Source organism: Antechinus flavipes, chromosome 4 (assembly GCF_016432865.1).
Source record: "Antechinus flavipes isolate AdamAnt ecotype Samford, QLD, Australia chromosome 4, AdamAnt_v2, whole genome shotgun sequence".
Classification (NCBI taxonomy): Eukaryota; Metazoa; Chordata; class Mammalia; order Dasyuromorphia; family Dasyuridae; genus Antechinus; species Antechinus flavipes.
The window spans coordinates 203,684,118-203,705,318 of NC_067401.1; the positions used below are offsets into that span (position 1 = coordinate 203,684,118).

The 21,201-nt window shown below is 38.2% G+C and overlaps 1 protein-coding gene across 1 annotated transcript; it reads right to left on the reverse strand.

The window, feature by feature from the left end:
• Positions 1-206: 206 nt before the first annotated feature.
• PGC (progastricsin) lies at positions 207-20,508 on the reverse strand. Its single transcript, XM_051996935.1, has 9 exons — positions 20,408-20,508; positions 18,208-18,358; positions 14,275-14,392; positions 12,373-12,491; positions 11,042-11,241; positions 5,155-5,277; positions 3,415-3,562; positions 1,099-1,197; positions 207-540 (listed from the first exon to the last, which is right to left on the reverse strand). Exons 1-9 carry the CDS (start codon positions 20,461-20,463, stop codon positions 388-390), a joined length of 1,167 nt encoding a protein of 388 aa, XP_051852895.1. The 5' UTR covers positions 20,464-20,508; the 3' UTR covers positions 207-387.
• Between the last annotated feature and the right edge of the window lie 693 nt (positions 20,509-21,201).

The following is a 21,201-nucleotide window of genomic DNA, read 5'->3' on the forward strand; positions in this document are numbered from 1 at the left end:
TGGGTTTCTTAGGAGGTTGGAAAAATCTTCTTATGGCAACCTTGACAGTAACCTACATAAAAGCAAGATCTGTATCTCATCTATCTTTGAATCATTAATGTGTAGCATAATGCTTTCATCACTTAATAAATCTGTGTTGGATCCAATAAAATTGATATATTAATTTCAGGGGCTCCCCCTTGAAAAATATCAGACTGGACAAGAAATATTTTGAGGATTCATTTATTATTAAGTAAAGTCAGAGAGTGACTACAAAGAAGCAGTAGAAAGACATAGCCTAGGGAAGAAATACAAGGTGAGAATGTAGGGGGATATATCCCACAAGGGTAGTAGGACTGGGAAAGGAAAAAAGGAAGAAAAAGGTTTCTGAACAATCAGTCAGTCATTCTATGCAGCTGTAGCAAAGCCCACCCTATTGTTGTTCATGTCATAAACGGAATAGTAGGACCTGAGGAAGACATCTCCAAGGATCCAGAGGGGCTGGCCATTCTGGGATGGTAGGTAAGTGGGCTCAATTCCTACAGTGCAGTATCCATTATTCTGTTCAATACAGAGGGTCAGGGGAGAGAGAGCACAGAGTCAGCCATGCTGAACCTTCAGATGGATAATCGCAGGGATGTTGACATGTAAGGCCCAAACTTGTCATTTTCAGAACCATATCCTTTCCATTGATGTAAAAGCTTTCCCCTTAATCCAAAGCTGTTCCCCACGTCTATAACCCCATTGACTCCAGCAGCCTTCCTTTCAGGGTGATTTCTCCTTGTCTTATATTTTCTGCTATCTTGAAGCTAGCTTTATTTTTTTTTCCTTCTGAGAAAAGGGCTTAAAATAATGAAAGTGGAGAAGAAGTCATAAGAAGCAACTTGGTCATGAGAAGGTCATGAAAAGGAACTTTTCTACAAGTACTCCTATTTTGCAGGTAAAGAACCTGAGGCTCAGGGAAATGAAGGTTATGTAAGCAGGAAGTGTCTGAGGTGGAATTTGAATCTAGATCTTTGTTGACTCCTTGAAATATGATAATCCCTCTTCAAGACCTTTCTCCACTCCTGGGAGTCCCCTCCCCAAAATTGGTGGAAATTATGGGGAGACTCTACTTACATTGAGGATGTAGGCAGATGGTGACAGAGGGAACTGCACTCCATTGATGAGGAAGGAGATGGTGGGCAGGCTCTGAATGCTATTGCAGTCCACCACATACTAGGGAAAAGAACAGCAGGGCCCCAAGTCATCCCATTTACATAGAAGACCTCCCCATGAGAACAGTACTCATAAAAAGGCCTAATTTATGCCCAGAACTTCCCAAACACAGGACACCAGTCCTATTCCCCTCCTATTGCTAGTCCCACCTTTAAAAGTACACAGATTAAAATTCAGTGTTGTGAAATTACAATGACAGAGCTTGATCCCAAAGAAGAAATCCAAGAAGGCATCCCAACTAGATATGGAACACTGCATATGAGGACAGACATTTTCCATATCTTGATTAGTTGTGCTGAATTTCCCCCCCTTCTTTTTTATTCTTTGTTTTAGTGATTTTTCTCCTAGAAGGGATACATTGGGAAATGTAGGTAATTTGAAAACTATAGATGTCAATAAAAATCTATTTTTTAAAAAAAACAAGAATAGCCAGAACAACAAGATTATATGAAGATTAATTCTGGGACATGGCTCTTTTCAACAATGAAATGAGGCCAGTTCCAGTGATCTTGTGAGGAAGCAAACTATCACACCTAGAGAGAGGATCACAGTACGGATCACAACATAGCATTTTCACTCTTTTTGTTGTTGTTTGGTTGCATTTTGTTTTCTTTCTCTTTTTTTTTTCCTTTTTGATCTGATTTTTTTTATGCAGCTCGATGATTGTATAAATATGTATACATATATTGGATTTAACATATTTTTTAAACATGTTTAACATATATTGGATTACTTACCATCTGGGGAGGGAATGGGAGGAAGAGGGGGGAAAATTTGGAACACAAGGTTTTGCAAGGGTCAGTACTGGAAAATTATCCATGCATATGTTTTGAAAATAAAAAGCTTAAAAAAAATTTTTTTAAGTACAAGAATAGCCAGAGTAAGTAATAAACTATCCAGGAGATTGTAAGTGGAAATCAAAAGACCCCTATTTACAAATTTATTCTCTGGTGCTTTAGACTCAGCCACTACAAAATTAATCATTTCAACTAAGTACTTCCTGCTCTGGGTGTTCTCTTTTAAATTGCCCAGATTCCTGAGAGGGGTAATATATAATTTCTAGTAATAGTAATTATAATAGTTCACATTAATAAATCCCTATACATTGTGTTGTTATTATTGTTCAGTCGTGTCCTATTCTCTTTGACTGCATTTGGGGTTTTCTTGGCAAAAATACTAAAATGGTTTGCTGTTTTCTCCTCCGGTTCATTTTACAGAGAAACTAACTTGCCCAGGGTTAATGACTTTCCCAGAGTCACACAGCTAGTAAATATTTGAGGGTGGGTTTGAATTCAGGTCTTTCTGACTCCAAGCCTGAGCTCTGTCACTGTGTTACCTGGCTATGCCAGTCTACATATATAGGATCATCAAATTTAAGTCTGGAAAGGACCTAGAGTTCATCTAGGAAACTGAGACTCAGAGAGATAAAAGTGATATCCTACTACATTCTAGAACTGATATTAGGACCCAGACCTCTTGTAACCAACTCCTGGAGCCTTCATCTTCTTGTTATTTTTGTTATTGATGCTTTGTTTCAAAGAGGACCAGTCCCATCATGGGATGATGTATTGACTTTCTTATGAATTGGATTTAAGGGAGACAGAGTTGTACAAAGTCATCAGCCTCATTCTTTTTTCCTGAGCCATCAAAGTCCAGTGGCAGGACAAAAATAAAGATGACTGGCCATGGCCAAGATGCAGTGGATGACTTTAGTTTGTTCCATCTCTAAGCAAGCATTCAGTGTCATCCACCTTCATGGCTACTGAAACAAATTTGTTCTCATCTGCCCATTTCTCTGCAGGAAGTCTTCACATGCTTGGGGTAGACATTCCACTAACTCAATGACAAGTTAAAGGTTTAGCCTGTCTACCAAGACAGTTTTACCAGAATGTGGCTGCTACACACGCTTCTTGGAGCCATAGGTGAGAACTAGGTGATAGGTAGATACCAATGATGGATGAGCAGCCTGAAAAAAGGCTCAGTAATAAGAGACAGGAATAAAGAGAGGAGTTATCCCAATGTGGGACAGGTAGCCAATGAGATATAGGGGTCTCTCCTTTGCCCCCATCACAAGATATCTTATGCTATACTTATCTCTATGTATGTCATATCCATTACTTAGTAGACATCATTGAGGAAAAGATTATGTTTTTTTTTCATCTTTGTTATCTTGCTTACAGTAGGCACTTAATAAATGCTAATTGAAGTTAAACATACCTGTCCATACTGGTCCTGCTGGCCTCCTGTTGCCTGAAGGAAAGCACTCATGTACTGCTGAGGCACAGTGAGGAGGGAAGTGCCAGTGTCCACAATAGCCTGGCAACCCTGGGAACACCAACCAGTAGCTTGACCCCCAATGGAAAACCTAGAAGAAGCCAAGGAAGGTGTGCCTCAGTCCTAGGAAGTCTGGAACACAAAGTCTAAGAACAAGTCACTCCTTTAGCAATCCTCTTCCCAGTTCCCAGCAAAAGATGGATAGCTGGAAGGGAACTTTCAAAGGCCAGCAAGACCAATCTCCTCATTTTATGGATGAGGAAGCTGAGGCAAAAGAGGCAAGATATTGGCAAGAATCATACAACCCCACCATATTCCACTAAAAGATCATAGATTTGGAATGACAGATAAGGAAATTGAGGCACAGAAAAGTTAAGAGACCCACACAGCAGGCAAGATTTGAACTCAGAGCTTCCTAATTCTAGGAAGAGTCTATCTACTCTACCAATAAAATTCAGCATCTTAAAAATCATCTCTAGTCACAAAAGCCCCTTTACCTAGCTATGAAAAGTTCAGGATTCCAGAGATCACCTTTGTCCTTCCCTGTTTCCTAGCTTAAAACTCCTATCCAACTCAGTCTAGACAGACATTTTCTTTAAAAGATTTCCATAGAACAGAGGGAGGGAACATGATTTCCATCATCTACTTCAATTCCACTGTCTAGGGTCTAAGGAAAGTTCTTTCTGGTGTCTATTCTAAATCCCTCCTGCCACAAAAAGGTCATCAACTCCTTTTCTTTTCTTTTTTCTGATTTTCCTTTCATGAGTTCCTTTCCTATAGATTCTTTGCAGACAGAGAGCTTAGCTTTTTGGAATTGGAAGTCCTGGGATTGAGTTTTAGCTCTGACACTAACTAGTTGGATAATCCTAGGCAATTTACTTCTCTTTTCTGGCTCCAATTTCCTAATCTAGAAAAGGAGGGAGGAATGCTTACATTATTTTTATTTTATTTTATTTTATTTTATTTTATTTTTTTTCCTGAAGCAAATGGGGTTAAGTGACTTGTCCAACTTACATTATTCTTGATACAATCTGGATTATTATTATGTCTGGCTCTCCTCCTCCCGCCCCACACACCAGTCCTTCAATAAATATTTAATGATGAGTAAGTCCCTATTTCTCACTTCTCCCTCTTTTTTAATCTGTTAGATCCTGAGGTTCCATCATAAGACAACTGTGGTAAAGCAGGCTTTGGGAAAACCATCAATGATTAAAATACTTCCCTGCTATCAAAGCATATAATTTTCACTTCTTTTTTTTTATTTTGTTTTATTTTTCTTTCTCCTGATTTTTCCCTTTTGTTCTAATTCTTCTTTCACAACATAACTAATGTGGAAATATGTTTAATATGCTGGCACATATATAAGATATAGGGAAGGAATAAGAGGAGGAAGAGAGGAAGAAAAAATTGGAACTCAAAATTTTATAAAAATGAATGTTGAAAATTATCTTTATACATAATTGGGAAAAATAAAGTGCTATTAGTGGAGAGAAAAAAAGCACTTACCTGGCCAGATTGTACCCTCATTTTCTGCTTTCTAGATGTGAGACATTAAATGAGGAATATGAATCTGGGAGACCTCAAAATCCTTAGGAGGCTCAGAATCCTCTTGTCTTCCAAATTTTCCCTTTCAAGTCCCCACTACCACCACTATAACCCACATCTTCCCCCTCCACAACTCACTCTTGGATGCCAATTTGCCAGTAGAGTTCTTGAGTGACAGGTGCCCAATAGATTTGACCGGTATACAGGTTGTTGTCAACACCTCCAAAGATTACCTCACCCCCATTTTGAGAGCTTTGCTGGCTGCAAAAGAAAAATAAATTATAGGAAGGTTGAAGAAGAGGTAGAAAGGGAGAAGAAATGACTGAACCCCTGTTTCCTCATGAGACTTACAAATCCCTGAAGTTTGCTACGGATACAAAGAAAGTCAAGACCATGGTCCCTGCCTTTTAAAAGGTCACAATCTAGTCAACAGGACAATATGTGAATAATTGTTGATGTTTTGTTGTTCAGTCATATTTAATTTTTCCTGATCCCATTTTGGGTTTTCCTGACAAAGATACTGGGTGGTTTGCCATTTTCTTCTCCAACTAATTTTACAGATGAGGAAAGGTTAAGTGACTTGCCCAAGGTCACATAGCTAGTAAGTATGGTTAAATTTGTCCTCCTGACTCCAAGTTGAGCATTCTATCCACTGCTCTAACTGGCTTAATGTAAATTGTACAAACCAAATAATGAAGCTACCCAGTGAAATCCTAATTCAGAACTTAAATAATTCATAAAATTCAAGGGTCATAGATTCAGAGCAGAAAGAGACTTTAGAAGCCACTGAATCCAATTTTGAACTATATTCAGTGCCATTTATGCAATTAAGACAATTCAGTGACTTGTGGGATAGAGGGCTAGACCTGAAGTGAGGAAGAGTTGAGTTCAAATTCTGCCTCATACTTATTAACTATGGGACTCTGAGAAAGTCACTAAAATCTCTTTTTTGCCACCCAGTCGTTATCTGTAAAATGGGGAAAATAATCGTGTCTCTCGGTTGTTGTGAGAATAAAATAAGATACTCACGAAACATTTTGTAAATCTTAAAGAATTCTATAAATTCTAGCAATTATTATTCTAGGGATAAAAAGCATCTCCTCTGAAACAAGCAGACCTTCCTCAATCCTTAAACCAAACTTGTTGTCTTTCTGGCTTTGGGGATGAAGTCTGCTGGTAATAATAAAGGGATAAGGGTCAGGAGATAAAAGGAGTGGGGGAGGGGAGGGAAATTTAGTATTTTGTTAGCAAAGGCCTTTCCTGGCCATATGACATATGGCCCTTATCTCACCAGACTGGTGGCCAGTGGCCAAGTCAGACTGAACAGAGACTCTAATGACAATGTAAGTGTTGAAGGTTGAAAGCCAGCATTTTCAGGTTTTCAGAGCTCTTTACAAATATAATTTCATTTGATCCTGACAATAACCATGAAAGGTAAGTGCTGTTCTTATCCTCATTTTGCAGATGAGGAAACCAAGGCATAGGGATCTTAGGTTGACTTTTACAGGATCATACAGCTACTAAGTATTGGAGGCAAGATTCAAACTCAGATGTTCCTGGCTCCTAGCTGTTATAGTACAGTACTATGTTGCTAATAGAAGCCCATAGTTAATAAAGATGTGACTATCTGAACTGCAAGTAGATGGTCTCAAGAAGGAAGGATGGGCAGCTAGGTGGCTCAGTGGATAGCACACCCAATCTGAAGTCAGGAAGATTCACTTTCATGAGTTCAAATCCAGCCTCAGACATTTACTAGATATGTGACCCTGGGCAAGTCACTTCCCCCTGTTTATCTCAGTTTCCTCATCTATAAAATGAGTTGGAGAAGGAAACCACTCCGGTATCTTTGCCAAGAAAACCCTAAAGGTGGTCAACAAAGAGTCACACAAGACTGAAATGACTAAGCAACAACAAAAAAGGAAAAAAAAACAGAGTCAGAGAAAAAGAAAGAAATGAGTTGTAGGAAGAGTCTCCCAAATGAGTGGCCCATGGATGGGATCTCTTTCTGTTCAAGTGTTTATCCAGTCTCTATCTAAGCTAAATGTCTTTGCTTGAACATGTAAATGACCATGATAAACAAAGCTAGAGTTAATAGACAACAGAAAAGACTGAATCCTCAAATGAGAAGCAGAGGACTATTTCCTTGAAGCCTTTCTTAACTTTCCTGGCCAAAAGTGATCTCTTTTCTTTCAATTTTCCTGACGCTTTGTTGGGATCTTTCCTTTGCTCCTATCACACCCTTCTTTCTGTTATACTTATACATATATACATATGTATATATGTTATACATAGGAAACCAAGACACACATTTTTACCATGCCAGCTGGTTTGTCCCTTTCCCTTTAAATCTTACTCCCTCTACCCCAAAGAGATACTAAAGAAGGGAAAGGGACCTGTATGTGCCAAAATGTTTGTGGCAGCCCTGTTTGTAGTGGCTAGAAGCTGGAAAATGAATGAATGCCCATCAATTGGAGAATGGTTGAGTAAATTGTGGTATATGAACGTTATGGAATATTATTGTTCTGTAAGGAATGACCAGCAGGATAAATACAGAGAGGATTGGCGAGACTTACATGAACTGATGCTAAGTGAAATGAGCAGAACCAGGAGATCATTATATACCTCAATAACGATACTGTTTGAGGATGTATTCTGATGGAAGTGGATCACTTCGATAAAGAGAACTAATTCAGTTTCAATTGATCAAAGATGGGCAGAAGCAGCTATACCCAAAGAAAGAACACTGGGAAACGAATATAAACTGCTTGCATTTTTGTTTTTCTTCCCAGATTATTTATACCTTCTGAATTCAATTCTCCCTGTGCAATAAGAAAACTGTTCGGTTCTGCACACGTATATTGTATCCAGGATATACTGTAACCTATTCAACATGTAAAGGATTGCTTGCCATCTGGGGGAGGAGGTGGAGGGAGGGAGGGAAAAATCGGAACAGAAATGAATGCAAGGGATAATGCTGTAAAAAATTACCCTGGAATGAGTTCTATCAATAAAAAGTTATTTAAAAAAAAAAAAAAAGTAAATCTTACTCCCTCTCTTACTCCTTTCTGGAAAAGTTTCTTCAAACAGCCCTGGAGTGATTTGCATAATCTATTCTAGTAGTCCTAGCAGAAGATGCACAATAGAAAGGCAAATAAAGGTAGCAAATCTCAAAAAAGATAGCTTTGGAGAATCCTTAGATTCAGTGGGAAATACTAATACAAAAAGGAAGCATACCAACAAGTAAGAAAGGAAGGGGGCAAAAAGGATTGATTTACCTGAAGCCAGAAAATGCAGACTTGGTCCAACAGGATAAACAGGGAATATACCCACAATGCCTAGAGTCTGCAGAAGTTATGCTGGTAAATGTTTAATAACTGGCTTTTTGGAAGATATGTGTGCACGTACACACTTTAAAGCTTAAATTTGCACTATTTACATTTTCTTCATCACTTTCTTAAATGTAGACAACAAACAAAATAATAAATCAAGTCCTGATTTGTAGTTTGCTGATTTGAGAGGCATAAATGTTCATTCTTAAAATGGAAAAACCAGCTTTCCTGAGAGAAATTCCATCACTCCTTGGAGTAAGAGGGCAGGGACTGTGTGAGTTGGGGTTTGTTAAAAGTAAAATTTAAAGAAACTTTAGAAAACTGATCTGCAAAGAAGGAAATGAGCGCCATCTGCTGGGAGAGAAATAAATTTCAGGCAGCGTGGATGTAGACCTGAAATCTTAAAAAAAAAATTATCAGACCTATTGTGGAAGCAGCCAGTACAAAGGAAGCAATGAGATCCTAGGAGAGTAAAGGGGAGAAGCAGTATGGTAGAGCAAAGAGAGGGCTGAACCCAGACCTGGATTCAAATCTTACCAATAACTCTTGCTAGCTAGGTAACCCAGAGGAAATCACACACACACTCAATTTTCTTATCTAAAATAGGAGGAAATGAACTCTGAGATCCTTTCTGATTTGGAATCTGTGATTTTATAGTATAATCTCACAATCTGGTGACAGTTACAGCAGACATGGAATAGTGACCAAAGACTTGCTCTAGAAAGGGCTCTGTGTTACAAGACCGTTGAGTGGAACAGTGGATAAAGTACCAGAACCATAAAGTTCAAATCTGGCCTCAAACACTTACTAATTGTGTGACTCTGGGCAAGTCACTTAGCCCTGTTTGCCTCAGTTTCCCCATCTGTAAAATGAGCTGGAGAAGTAAATGGCAAACCATTCCAGTAATCTTTGCCAAGAAAGCCCCAAATGAGATCACAGAGAGTTAGACACAACTGAAATGACTGAATAGCAAATGTGATAGAAAGGAACCGCAAAAGAAGGCACCAACATGGAGGAGCAAATCCAAGCTCCCCCTTTTATTGGGGCCCCAGCCAGGGCACCAGTGTAAGTCGTGGGAATTGGAGCTCTCTTGTGGAAGGAGGTCTTTGATCAACTCCCTTAGTTATTTTCCGTGTCCTTTGATGCATAAATGAATCGTTCAATGTTTCAAAACTTGTGAGCTAGCATGCTGATGTGGGAAACTGTTTGGAAAGTGCTAAATTTCTATGTTCTTTCTAAGTTGGGGCAAGAATCCCTAAAACTTAGAGGTTCCTAGAGTGTGCCGAGGCCCTTTGTGTGATGAGGCAGCTGTAGAACTCTAAAAAGCAGAGAATCTTTAAGAAAAACTGATCTGACTCAGACAGAACAGGACTTTCCAACTATACTTTGTACCTGTGATTACAAGCTTATATCAGATTTGCCTACTCATGGAGCCTCATTCACAAAGGAAAGTTTTTGTAACTTTCTTGTCTATGTGTGGCCATAGCCAGTCTAAATCAATATGCCATAAGATTTACAGAATATTTTCACAGTTTTATTTTCATCAGCAGCAAATATCTGGTGAATAAGAAATATTTTTATGTCACTAGTTTACTAAATTTGTGATGAAATAGAATGTGATGCCTAGGGATAACTCAACTGTGCTAATTTGGGAAAAAGAAGTGAAGAATTAAGTGTCTGGGGAAAGCAAAGCATAATGTGAATAATACATTAAAATGTACTAAGCACAGTGAACATTAACTATGCTCTGTTTATAACATAAGACAATATGTATTATTGCATTGTATGATATATTTATTTTTGATAATATTATATGTGATAGTCTATATTTAATTGTATTATTTGGTTATATTGAATAACATTTTGTTTCCATATTAGCCATGTTGCAAAAAAAAAGTTATAGTATTATCTAACTTTATATAATATAATTAATTTTAATACATTAATCAATAGATTATAATATTTGTTACATTATATATAACTATATTATGCTATGTTGTATTATATTATGCTATATTTCATTGTTACATTACATGTATGTTATAATTTCTTTTTTTCAGTAAAATTCTATATGTTATGTCTTGATCTTTAAAATGAGAATCATTCTGTCATTCATGAAGAATACATTCACCAACATGTCACTCATAGTTTTTAAATATGACTATTAGCATCTGTTTATAATGCCTGCTAGTAAAATGATTTATAATTTTGTTCTAAAAGAAGGTAGGAGATAGGAAATGATAGTAGGATGGATTTTTGTGTTGAAGGAAGTATATATATCATGACACTGGAGACACTGGAGTCTAGAGGAAGGAACCTCAACCTTTAGATAGTGGTAGAAAAAGCAACAGGAAAGGACAGAGGGTCATGTCAACAACCTTGGTTTGTAGAATTGAAGTTAAGAGGCCTGGATTTTGACATTCACTAGCTCTGTAACTAGTTTACTTCTCTGATCCTCATTTTCCTGATCTGTAAAATAGGTATGATAATACATTCATTACCTATTTCACAGGGCTTTTTGAAGGTTTAAGAAGGTTTAAGCTTTAAAGTTTAACTTCCTCCCCCCCCAAAAAAAAAATGAAAAATTTTGTAAGCTTTAAAGAAATGTGAATTAAGATAAAGCATGGAGGAAAAAAAGGGTAAGGAAAGATGCAGAGAAAGAAAGAGGAAGACCATGTGCCCTCTGAGCTCCTTACTTGCCAAGGTAGAAACTGAAGATGGGGTTTGTAAGGACGTTCTGTTGCAGCATGCCCTGCAGGGCTGTGGTGGCTCCCCCAACGGCCAAGGCAGGATAGGCCATGCCCATGATACCATCAAACTGGGCATAGACAAAATTGGTTCCTGGCTCATTCTCACTCAGGCCAAACTCCTGGTTGGGGACCTTGATTCCCTGAACCTAGAGAAAAGCACAACGGAGATGATAGATATTAAAAGGAGATTGTGAGCATGATCATTCAGATAAGGGTTTTAGTGGGCTGTGGTAGCCACCTTGAGGGGATGAGGTCCCAGAATGCCTAAAAGCCCTGTCACCCTTGCTTTGAAGCTGCCCTTCCCTAATCCTCCCTATTATTCTCAGAGAATGCACGCCTTGATTCTTACTGGCTCCTATTTCCTCATCTGTAAAATGTAATGTTGTTCAGTCAGGTCTAACTTTTCATGACCCCATTTAGTGTTTTCTTCGCTTATCATTTCCTTCTCTAGTTCATTGTACAGATAAAGAAACTGAGACACATAGGGTTAGGTGAGTTGCCTAGAATCATACAACTAATAAATATCTAAGGCCAGATTTGAACTCAGGAAGATGAATCTTTCTGACTCCAGATTTGACATTCCATCCACTGAGCCACCTAGCTTCCCTCATATGTAAAATGAAAGAGTTAAATGGCACAATTTCTAGGTAATATTCAACTATAAATCTTAAGATTTTCCAAATCCTATTTAACCATCAAAGCTTTTTCCTTCCATGGCCGAATCTACCTTTTTAGCTCTGAAATTCTATGATTTATTCTATAATTTGATTCATATTTTAGCCAAAGAATCTTAAAATTGAAAGGGATCTTTGAGATCAGCTTGTCCATCTTATATCCCCAAAGAAAACATCTTCTCCCAAGAAACCCTTGAAAAATGGTCATCCAGATTTACCTCTGATGACATCCTGTGATGAGGAACTCATTATATTCCTGAGGAAGCCAATTCTACTCTCGATTAGCTCCAATTATTATAAACTTTCCCCCTCATATCAAGCTGAAATCAAGCCTCTGCAACTTCCAGTCACTTCTCTTTGTTGGACCATTTGGGGCCAAGCAAATCAAAGCCAATTCCTTTTCCATAGGATGAGTTTTCAGATACTGGAAGGCAGCTCTCACATCCCACCCCCTTCAAGACTTCTCAAGACCTAACATCTTCAATCCTTCAGCCTATTCAAGGTCAGAGTATAAATCAGATTCCTTTCAAGAGGGCAAGAGAAAGAAGCGAGAGAACAAAAAAGATGGGAGGGAACAGGAGGAGAGGGAAGAGAGCTACTCACAGTCATAGTGTCATAGCCAAAGAAACCAGTGAGACTACCACTGCCATATTGCAGGGAAAAGGTCTGTCCATTGGTGGAGTAGGTAGAAGACTGGCTGGGGTTGAATCGGGCATGGCCACCTAAAGAAAAAACCCAGAGAACTTAGTATTAAGATTCTTTAAGAGCTGGAATAACACTTATAGCGTTCATTCAGGTTTGCAAAGAATCCTATAGATGTTGACTCATTTGATTCTGATAATAAGAGGGTAGTTGCTATTATTATCATCATTTTACAGATGAAGAAAACTGAGGCAAATAAAGGTTAAGTGATTTGACAGCTACTAAGTGTCTGAGATATTACTTTGACCTCAGATTTTCCTTTATCTTAAATACTTTAGAGATTATCTAATCCAATTTCCTTTTCTTTGTTATTATTCAGTTGTTCAATCCTCTGTGAGCTTTATGACCCCTTGGATTATAGCACATCAATATTGTCCATGGGTTTTTCTTGGCAAGGATATTGGAATGGTTTGCCATTTTCTTCTCCAATGGATAAAGGCAAACAGAGATTAAATGACTTGCCCAGGCTCACACAGGAAGTATCTGAGACCATATTTGAACTCAGGTCTTCTTGACTCCAGTTCCAGCACTCTATACTAAACTACCTAGTTACCTCCTCATCTTATAGGTATGGAAACTAAGTGACTTGACTAGTCACACAGTTATTTAGTGGCAGTCAGACCTTTAGCTTGATTCTCCTAACCCCAAGCCCAGTGTACTTTTTCTTGCCCATGAATTATAGGCTGATGGAGAGGATCTAAGGTTTGTAGACCCTCATAATAGCCTTCTCTTTCTAGACAAGCTTAGGTCCAGGAATAGAAGCTAAGACACTTGTCTCCTCACTTTGGATGGGAAACCAGCAGTCAAATCAGGTTCAGTAAGGGAAAATCATCATCATCATCATCATCATCATTAAGGTTAGAGGGTTTGAGTAACGTCTGCTCAGATCAGGACTCCCCACCTAGTTTACATTTGTTTGTATCTCTATTATGAATTTATCATGTAATTATTGTATATTCTAATTTTCTAGGTTGGTATTTTTCCCCAGCACTAGACTGGAAACTCCACTAAGTCAGGGATCAAGTCTTTCCTTCTAGTCTGTGGAACAATACTAAGTGCTTAAGGAATCTGCCTCTTGTAGTTGACAAAGACATCCCATCCTGCAACAATATTCATCCACAGAGAACTTAGTTCTCTCAAAGGCATTAAGAAATTAAATGATTTCAAGTGGGCCAGATCCACTCCCTTCAGGGGATACCAGCTTCTTCCTACTTATTTCCATAGTACATTCTCAACTCCCACCATGACTGACCACACCCATTTTTACAGTCAAGTTGGATGGCTTTTCTCTGAATTTCCAAGCTTTCCAGGAAACTGGAAAGTGATCCAAACCTTGGGGTTTTGCCAGAGGTAGAAAAAACATATTTAGGACCTATTTACCCATTGAGAATACAGAGTAATGACTAGATCTTATACTTCTCCTAAATCTCCTCCACTCTTCTACCTCCTCCCTCTGCAAGCACACAATTATGAATGCTTCATTAAAAAATATATGTATTAGAGTTCAATGAAATGCTCCTGATATTTTTTTTTTTTGCAAGGCAATTGGAGTTAGATGACTTGCACAGGGTCAGGAAGCTAGGAAGTGTTAAATGTCTAATGAACTCAGGTCCCTCTAACTCTATATCCACTGTGCCATCTAGCTACCCCTATGTAATTTGATTTTGAGAAAGTAAATGGGCTGCTAAGAGCCTAAAGTTCCCTCCTCCAATAGTCCCCCCTCCTACTAGATGCCATATCTTCTTCAATTGAGGATCCTGTGTCTCCCTCCATCTCCCTTCCCCCACCATCTGGAGTACTCACTGCAGGCCTGGCTCTGGCAATAGATGGAGGGCACCCACAGGTTGGAGGAGCCAGTGTCAAAGAGGACCAGGAAGTTCTGGGGTGGGGTCCCGATGCTGATCTCCCCATAGTAAGCAGCCTAGAGAAAAGAAAAGAGTCCCATCATTCCTGCTGAACCCAGTAGATGCTCCCACCCACAGTGATTGTGTCCTTGTATTGCCCATCCTTAACCTAGCACAGCCCTAGAAGTATGATTGTGGGCACTGAATCCTCTTCACTCCTTTAGCCTGTCCCATTTCTCTAAACAAAGCCAAGACCCTGACTGATCCATGTACTTGTTGAATGTAGAGAGAAATAGAAAGCTTTGTTTTAGTTGCCCTCAGAACCTTGGATCCATTCAAAAGTGTTTATTGTATTGAGCTACTCAAGGTAACTGAAGTTAGATGGCTCAGTGGCTAGAGCATCTAGAACTCTAAAAGAACCTTAAGTAGACATGAATGGGGCAAGTATTACACTGACTAGTTGAAGGATGATCTGAGTAAATCTTTAAAAAGTCACATGGAGGAGGCAACCTTTTTAAAAGCTAATTTGATCCTGAAGATTGGAAGAAGGGAGGCTATGCCAGATTTATGCCAGATTTATAATTAGGCAGAGAGAAGGATCAAGTGTTGGGAGCCAGTACAGCTGGAATGCAAAATTTGAGTTGGGTCATCATGGAAGTTAAATGTACACATAAGATAATTGGGGGAGTTTTGAGGGATTACTATTTGAAGAAACATTTTTCCTAGTTGATAGAGTAATGTTACCTAATCTTATAGTTGGAGAAATTTGAAAGATGTTCCCCCTAAACATCTCTACTACCTGGGTATTAGCAAATTCCTTTGGGCTCAAAATTCATAGTAGATAATGTAATCTAGTGATTGACAAATACAAAGATGCAAGCTTTGGGGACACTGATGAACTAAAAAGCAGTTTGGCAAAAACTAAGTATAGAGCAATATTTCATAGCATATTCCAAGATAAGGTCAAAATGGGTACATGATTTAGACATAAAGTGATATCATAAACAAATTAGGAGACCATGGAATAGTTTAATTATCAGATCTATGGATAAGGGAAGAATTTATGACCAATCAAGAGATAGAGAACATTATGAAATAGAAAATGAATAATTTTGATTACATTAAAGCAAAAAGGGTTTATATAAACAAAAACAATGCAGCCAAAATGAGAAGGAAAGCAGAAAACTGGGGAAATACTTTAAAGCAAGTTTCTCTGATAAAGGCTTGATTTCTCAAATATATAGAGAACTGAGTTAAATATATAAGAATATGAATCAATTTCCAGTTGATAAATATTCAAAAGACATAAACAGACAGTTTTATATGAAAAAAAATAAAAGCTACCTGTAGTCATATTTTAAAATGTTCTCAATTGATTAGAGAAATGCAAATTAAAACAACTCTTAGATACCACCCCAAACCTATCATATTGGCTAATATGACAGAAAAAAAATTACCAGTGTGGGAAAAAATGTGAGAAAATGGGGTGCTAATACATTATTGATGAAATTATGAACTGATCCAAACATTCTGTAGAACAATTTGGAATGATGCCCAAAGCGTTATAAAACTGTATGTATCTTTTCACTCAGCAACATCATTAGGTTGCATCCCAAAGAGATCAAAGGAAAAGTGAAAGGACTTATTTATAACAATGCTTTTTGTGGTGACAAAGAATTGGAAATTGAGGGGAAGCTTATTAACTGAGGAATGGTTGAACAAGTTGTACTATATGATTGTGATGGAATACTACTGGGCTATAAGAAATGATGAGCAGGATACTTTCAGAAAAACCTGGAAAGAATTATATGAATTGATGTAAAGTGAAGAGAGCAGAACTAGGAGAATATAACACACAGTAACAACAATACTGAATGAAGATCAACTGTGAAATTAAGGAATCTTCTAATTAGCTTCCTCATTTTTATTGATGGAAAGATTGAGTGATTTACCAAATCTATAGCAGATCTCCATTGCTGACCTGAGCTCAAAGATGTTTTCTCTATGAGGGAAGTGTGAAAGGGAAGGAAGAAAGGAACACGGAAAGGGAAGGGGTAGGGGGGTGGAGAGAAGTAATCAAGATAAGATGATAGGTGCCATAAACATATCCCAGTGACTTTATGACTTGAGTGAAAGTTAGCTACTTCCAAAAACATTTTTTTTTCCTCTGAAGGGCAGAAGGAGAATTATGGAAGAGGCAAAGTAGAAGAGAGTAGTCAAAGCTTACAAGTATGGACTGTGACTCAGTTATAGCACATGAGATTGGTTTTAGGGCCCCGAAGGCTGAAAATCTGATCTTCAGCAGCAGATCTCCATTTTCTAAGCTCCTAGAGAACAAGAAATGTTTTTTATCTTCCCACTCAAGACCCTAGAACTATCTGATGCATTTTTTAAAAATTGGATCCTATGAATTCACTTATGGGCTGCCTACGTAGGCCTGGAGATAAAAAGACTCATCTTTCTGAGTTCAAATCCAGCCTTTTGATACTTGCTAGCTGTGTGACCCTGGACAAGTAACTTAATCTTGTTTGACTCAATTTTCCCATCTGTAAAATGAACTGAAGAAAGAAATGGCAAACCACTCCAGTGTCTCTGCCAAGAAAACTACTAATGTGGCTAGAAACTGGAAATTGAATGGATGCCCATCAATTGGAGAATGGCTGGGTAAATTGTGGTATATGAATGTTATGGAATATTATTGTTCTGTAAGAAATGACCAGCAGGATGAATACAAAGAGTCTTGGAGAGACTTACATGAACTGATGTTAAGTGAAATGAGCAGAACCAGGAGATCATTATACACTTCGACAACGATATTGTATGAGGATGTATTCTGATGGAAGTGGATTTCTTTGACAAAGAGACCTAACTGAACTTCAATTGATAAATGATGGACAGAAGCAGCTACACCCAAAGAAAGAACACTGGGAAACGAATGTGAACTATCTGCATTTTTGTTTTTCTTCCCAGGTTATTTTTACCTTCTGAATCCAATTCTCCCTATGCAACAAGAGAACTGTTCAGTTCTGCAAACATATATTGTATCTAGGATATACTGCAACATATCTAACATATATAGGACTGCTTGCCATCTAGGGGAGGGGGTGGAGGGAGGGAGGGGAAAAATTGGAACAGAAACGAGTGCAAGGGATAATGTTGTAAAAAAATTACCCTGGCATGGATTCTGTCAATATAAAGTTATTATTAAATAAAATAAAATAAAATATTAATTTAAAAAATAGAGATAAAGAAAAAATTCAAAAAAAAAAAAAAGAAAGCTACTAATGGGATCATGAAAACTGAACTGGAATATTGAACTGACACAACTAAAAAACAATAACCCCCCCCCCCAAAATGTGCCAGACATCGTGCTAGGTCTTAGGGATACAAAAACATGAAACAGTCCCTGACCTCAAGGAGATTACTTTCTAATATGGGATTGACATGTACCCAATAAATTCAAGATTTAGCAACTGGGAAGGTCTCATGCAAGAGGGAGCTTTTGAGCTGAACTGGGAAAGAAATTTTGAATTGAATTGTCCAGGAAGAAAACTAGCCTTAGAATCAGGAAACTTTTGTCTAAATCTCAGTGTAAATAATTTATTAACTGTGTAAGGTCCTCTTTATTGCTTGTTACTTCAATTCCCTCATCTCCAAATTAAGAGGATAGTTGAATTCTTTCAGATCTTTTCCAGTGAGGGAAGAAAAAAAAATCACTCTAAATCCCCTGATTTAGGTCTATGCACAGGAAGAAGAGGAAAGCTTGGTGGAATCTACTTGCAGATAGGTGACTGACTAGTCTCGAAGGATCTGCTAAGGAGAGAAGAACTTGCCTAGGAAAGCTGGGACCCCAAGGCTCAGCACTAGTGAAATAGGAGAGAGGGGTACTCACATCCATGTAAGCCATGGGTTCAAAGGCCACACTGAAATCGTTGAAGTGATATTTCTTGGCAGGGTCATATTTGTGAGTTTTCAGGAACTCTTTCAGAACACCTTTTTCCTTCATGGTATCCCGGATGGATTTACCTTTCTTCAGAGGGATTCTGCAGAAGAAGGTGGCAAGTCAAGGAGAGGAGCTTTCCTTTCTCTCTATTCCTGGAACTTTCCTCTCTCTCAATTAGTTAGGCAACTATCATTTATTAAGCACATACTTTGTGCAAGGTACTGTGCTAAGCACTGGAATTAGAAATACAGTTATCCCTTTTACATCACAACTTTGCCCATTGAAGTTTTGATATATCGTAGGTTAGCATAAAAAATCAAATGGGAATTTTGGGGAAGTTTTCTGAAAGTCACAGATAATACATAAAGTCTGGCACATAATGTCCAAAAAAAGTATAGAAATTCAGAAATTTGAAAAATATATGTATTGTATAATATTAACATATTTTATCTTTTGATACCATAATAATTCATACTTCTCCTCTGATACAAAGAAAGAGCCAAAAAATTTTATGCGTATTTTCCAGATTGTAGAGATGTACCCCTAACTCCTCTTATCCACCTCCACCCAAATAAGGAGATTGTTATTGTTATTGTTTGTCCTTCATTCTCAAAGAGAATCATGACATCAGGGAGATGATGCTCAGTATGGGAGAGCTGTACAAAGTCCCCTGTCTCACTTTCTCCTCCAGAGCCATCTGAGTCCAGTGGCAAGATATGGCTGGAGATGGCCTGAATGTAGTAGGAGATAGAGAACTATAAGCAAAAAAAAAGGAGCTTTTCTTCTAAAGAGAGAAGAAAATGCATAAAAGAGAAGTTGAAAAGGAGAGGAAGGGAGGATACCCTGGCAGTGGTATGGTGATTAAATCTAGAGAATTAAGGGTGACTGGTATGAGGCCCTTCCCCAAAATGGAAGTTTTGGGGAACCGCTCAAGTTCTTTCTCTTCTGGGAAACTCTGTTCATGATTCACCTTCGATGCCAGCTTTCTACCAAATGTGAAAGTGGACAGGCTCTCTTTTTGTATATTGTTCCTTTCCCCTTTGTATTCCTTCTGTTCCTTACCTCTATGTTTCCCATCACCAATAACCCTTTTACTTCTGTTGCCTGGGTACCTCTTGACAGAGAGGCTGTAGTAATCCAGGAATAAAGAATTTTTGTTACTTTTCTCAGGGATATTTGTCTTTTAGAAGAGGCAGTGGATGGGGTCTCCTAGATCTATCAGCAACCAAGTATTTGACTTGAGTGAATCACTTTCTTTCTCTGGATTTTTATTTTCTCTTTTCCAAAATGAGTAGGTTAAACCATATATCTTCAAAACTTCCTTTCAGGTGGGCTGAATTTTTTTTTCAGGAGACTCCTTCTTTCCCCAGTAGGATTGCTCCCCAAGACCTACAGAGCAAAATCTACTTGGACAATAGTCCCACACATGACCTATGGATCTTCAGCTTTCCTTCTCCTCATCCCCATCAAACTGGGAACTTCACAAGGGAATATTATGCATATTCTCCTTCAATATGGAAAGATTACATCTCTCCCATCAAATTGGAAGTTCTTTTAAGTCAGGGCTCATATCTCCTCCATTAAACTAGATAGAGGTTACCTGAAAAAATGACACTGTGCCTTCCTAGTCAGATTGGGAAAATTCTCAGATAATGACTGTGTTTTTCCCATTAGATTTGAAACTTTCTAAGTACAGGGTCTGTCTTATACTAATAATTTCCTGAGTATGAGAACTGTTTCATCCATCTGACTGGGGACAGAGATTATAAAGGGAGAGACCATGTCTTCTCTTGCTTCAATGCCTGGGAAATTGCACTGGCATTAGGCTTAAATCCCATTTACTAGCTAGGACCACGAAGAGGTCATATTCTCTCAGATTCTTCAGCTCCTTCTTCCTCTGTAAAATAGGGATAAAAATACTTGTAGGGTTATGAGAAAAGGGTTTTATAAACTTAGAGAATATTGTAAAAGAAATATGAGATGCAATGTTTCCCCTGTAGCAGACAGTGGCCCAGCCTAGAATGGTGCATTGATTTCTTATCAAAAGAATAGAGATCTGGGAAGATAGAGGATTTCCTCTCCTTTTCCTGTGACTATGATCTCTTGACCCAAGACTGCCTCTTTGCTTCATTTAAGTTTCATCACCCACCTGAAAACCCCTTCTGAGAGGTGGAGGCAAACCAGGACCAAGACAAGCCACTTCATGATGTCAGTTTATGAGCTTCCACAGTAGAGAAGCTACTCAGGTTATCACAGTCAAAACTGATCAGAAAAGAGTAGCCACTCTGCTCTTTTATATGCTAAAGATCTACCCCCTCTCTTTAACCTCACAACCCCACTTACAGGCATATGTGCCCTTTCAACCCCCATCTCATTCCCATATCAACTATTTCTGTGTAATTTTCCCTTCTGCATGATTTCAGGAAAAGAATTTCCATTTTGTTGACTTTTTAATACAAGCAATGGGGCCAAGGGACATGAATGATAACAAAGAACAAAGAACATCAACCAATCGGTAAACAAGACAGAGCTATGGCTGGGTTTTTTCCTCTGGGAACTAGGGAGGTCAGACCATGGGCATCTCTGTCTGTTTGAGGAAGAAAAGCTGGAGGGTTTGGAGCAAGGATAGAATACAAAGATTCCTTAAATAAAACACATTAGGACTTCACTTGCTCCAATGACAGAAGTTTCCATGTTCTCTTGGGAAATAGAAAGTAATATGTGGATACTGATGGGATGGGCAAATTTTTAAATATATTTTGTTTATTTTATTAAATATTTTCCAATTACATGTAAAATTTTTAACAATTTAAAAAAAATTTTTGACTTCCAAATTCACTGTCTTCCTCTTGCCTTTCTTCCATCTGGTGAGAAGGCAAACAATATATCGATTATACACACACACACACACACACACACACACACACACACACATATATATAT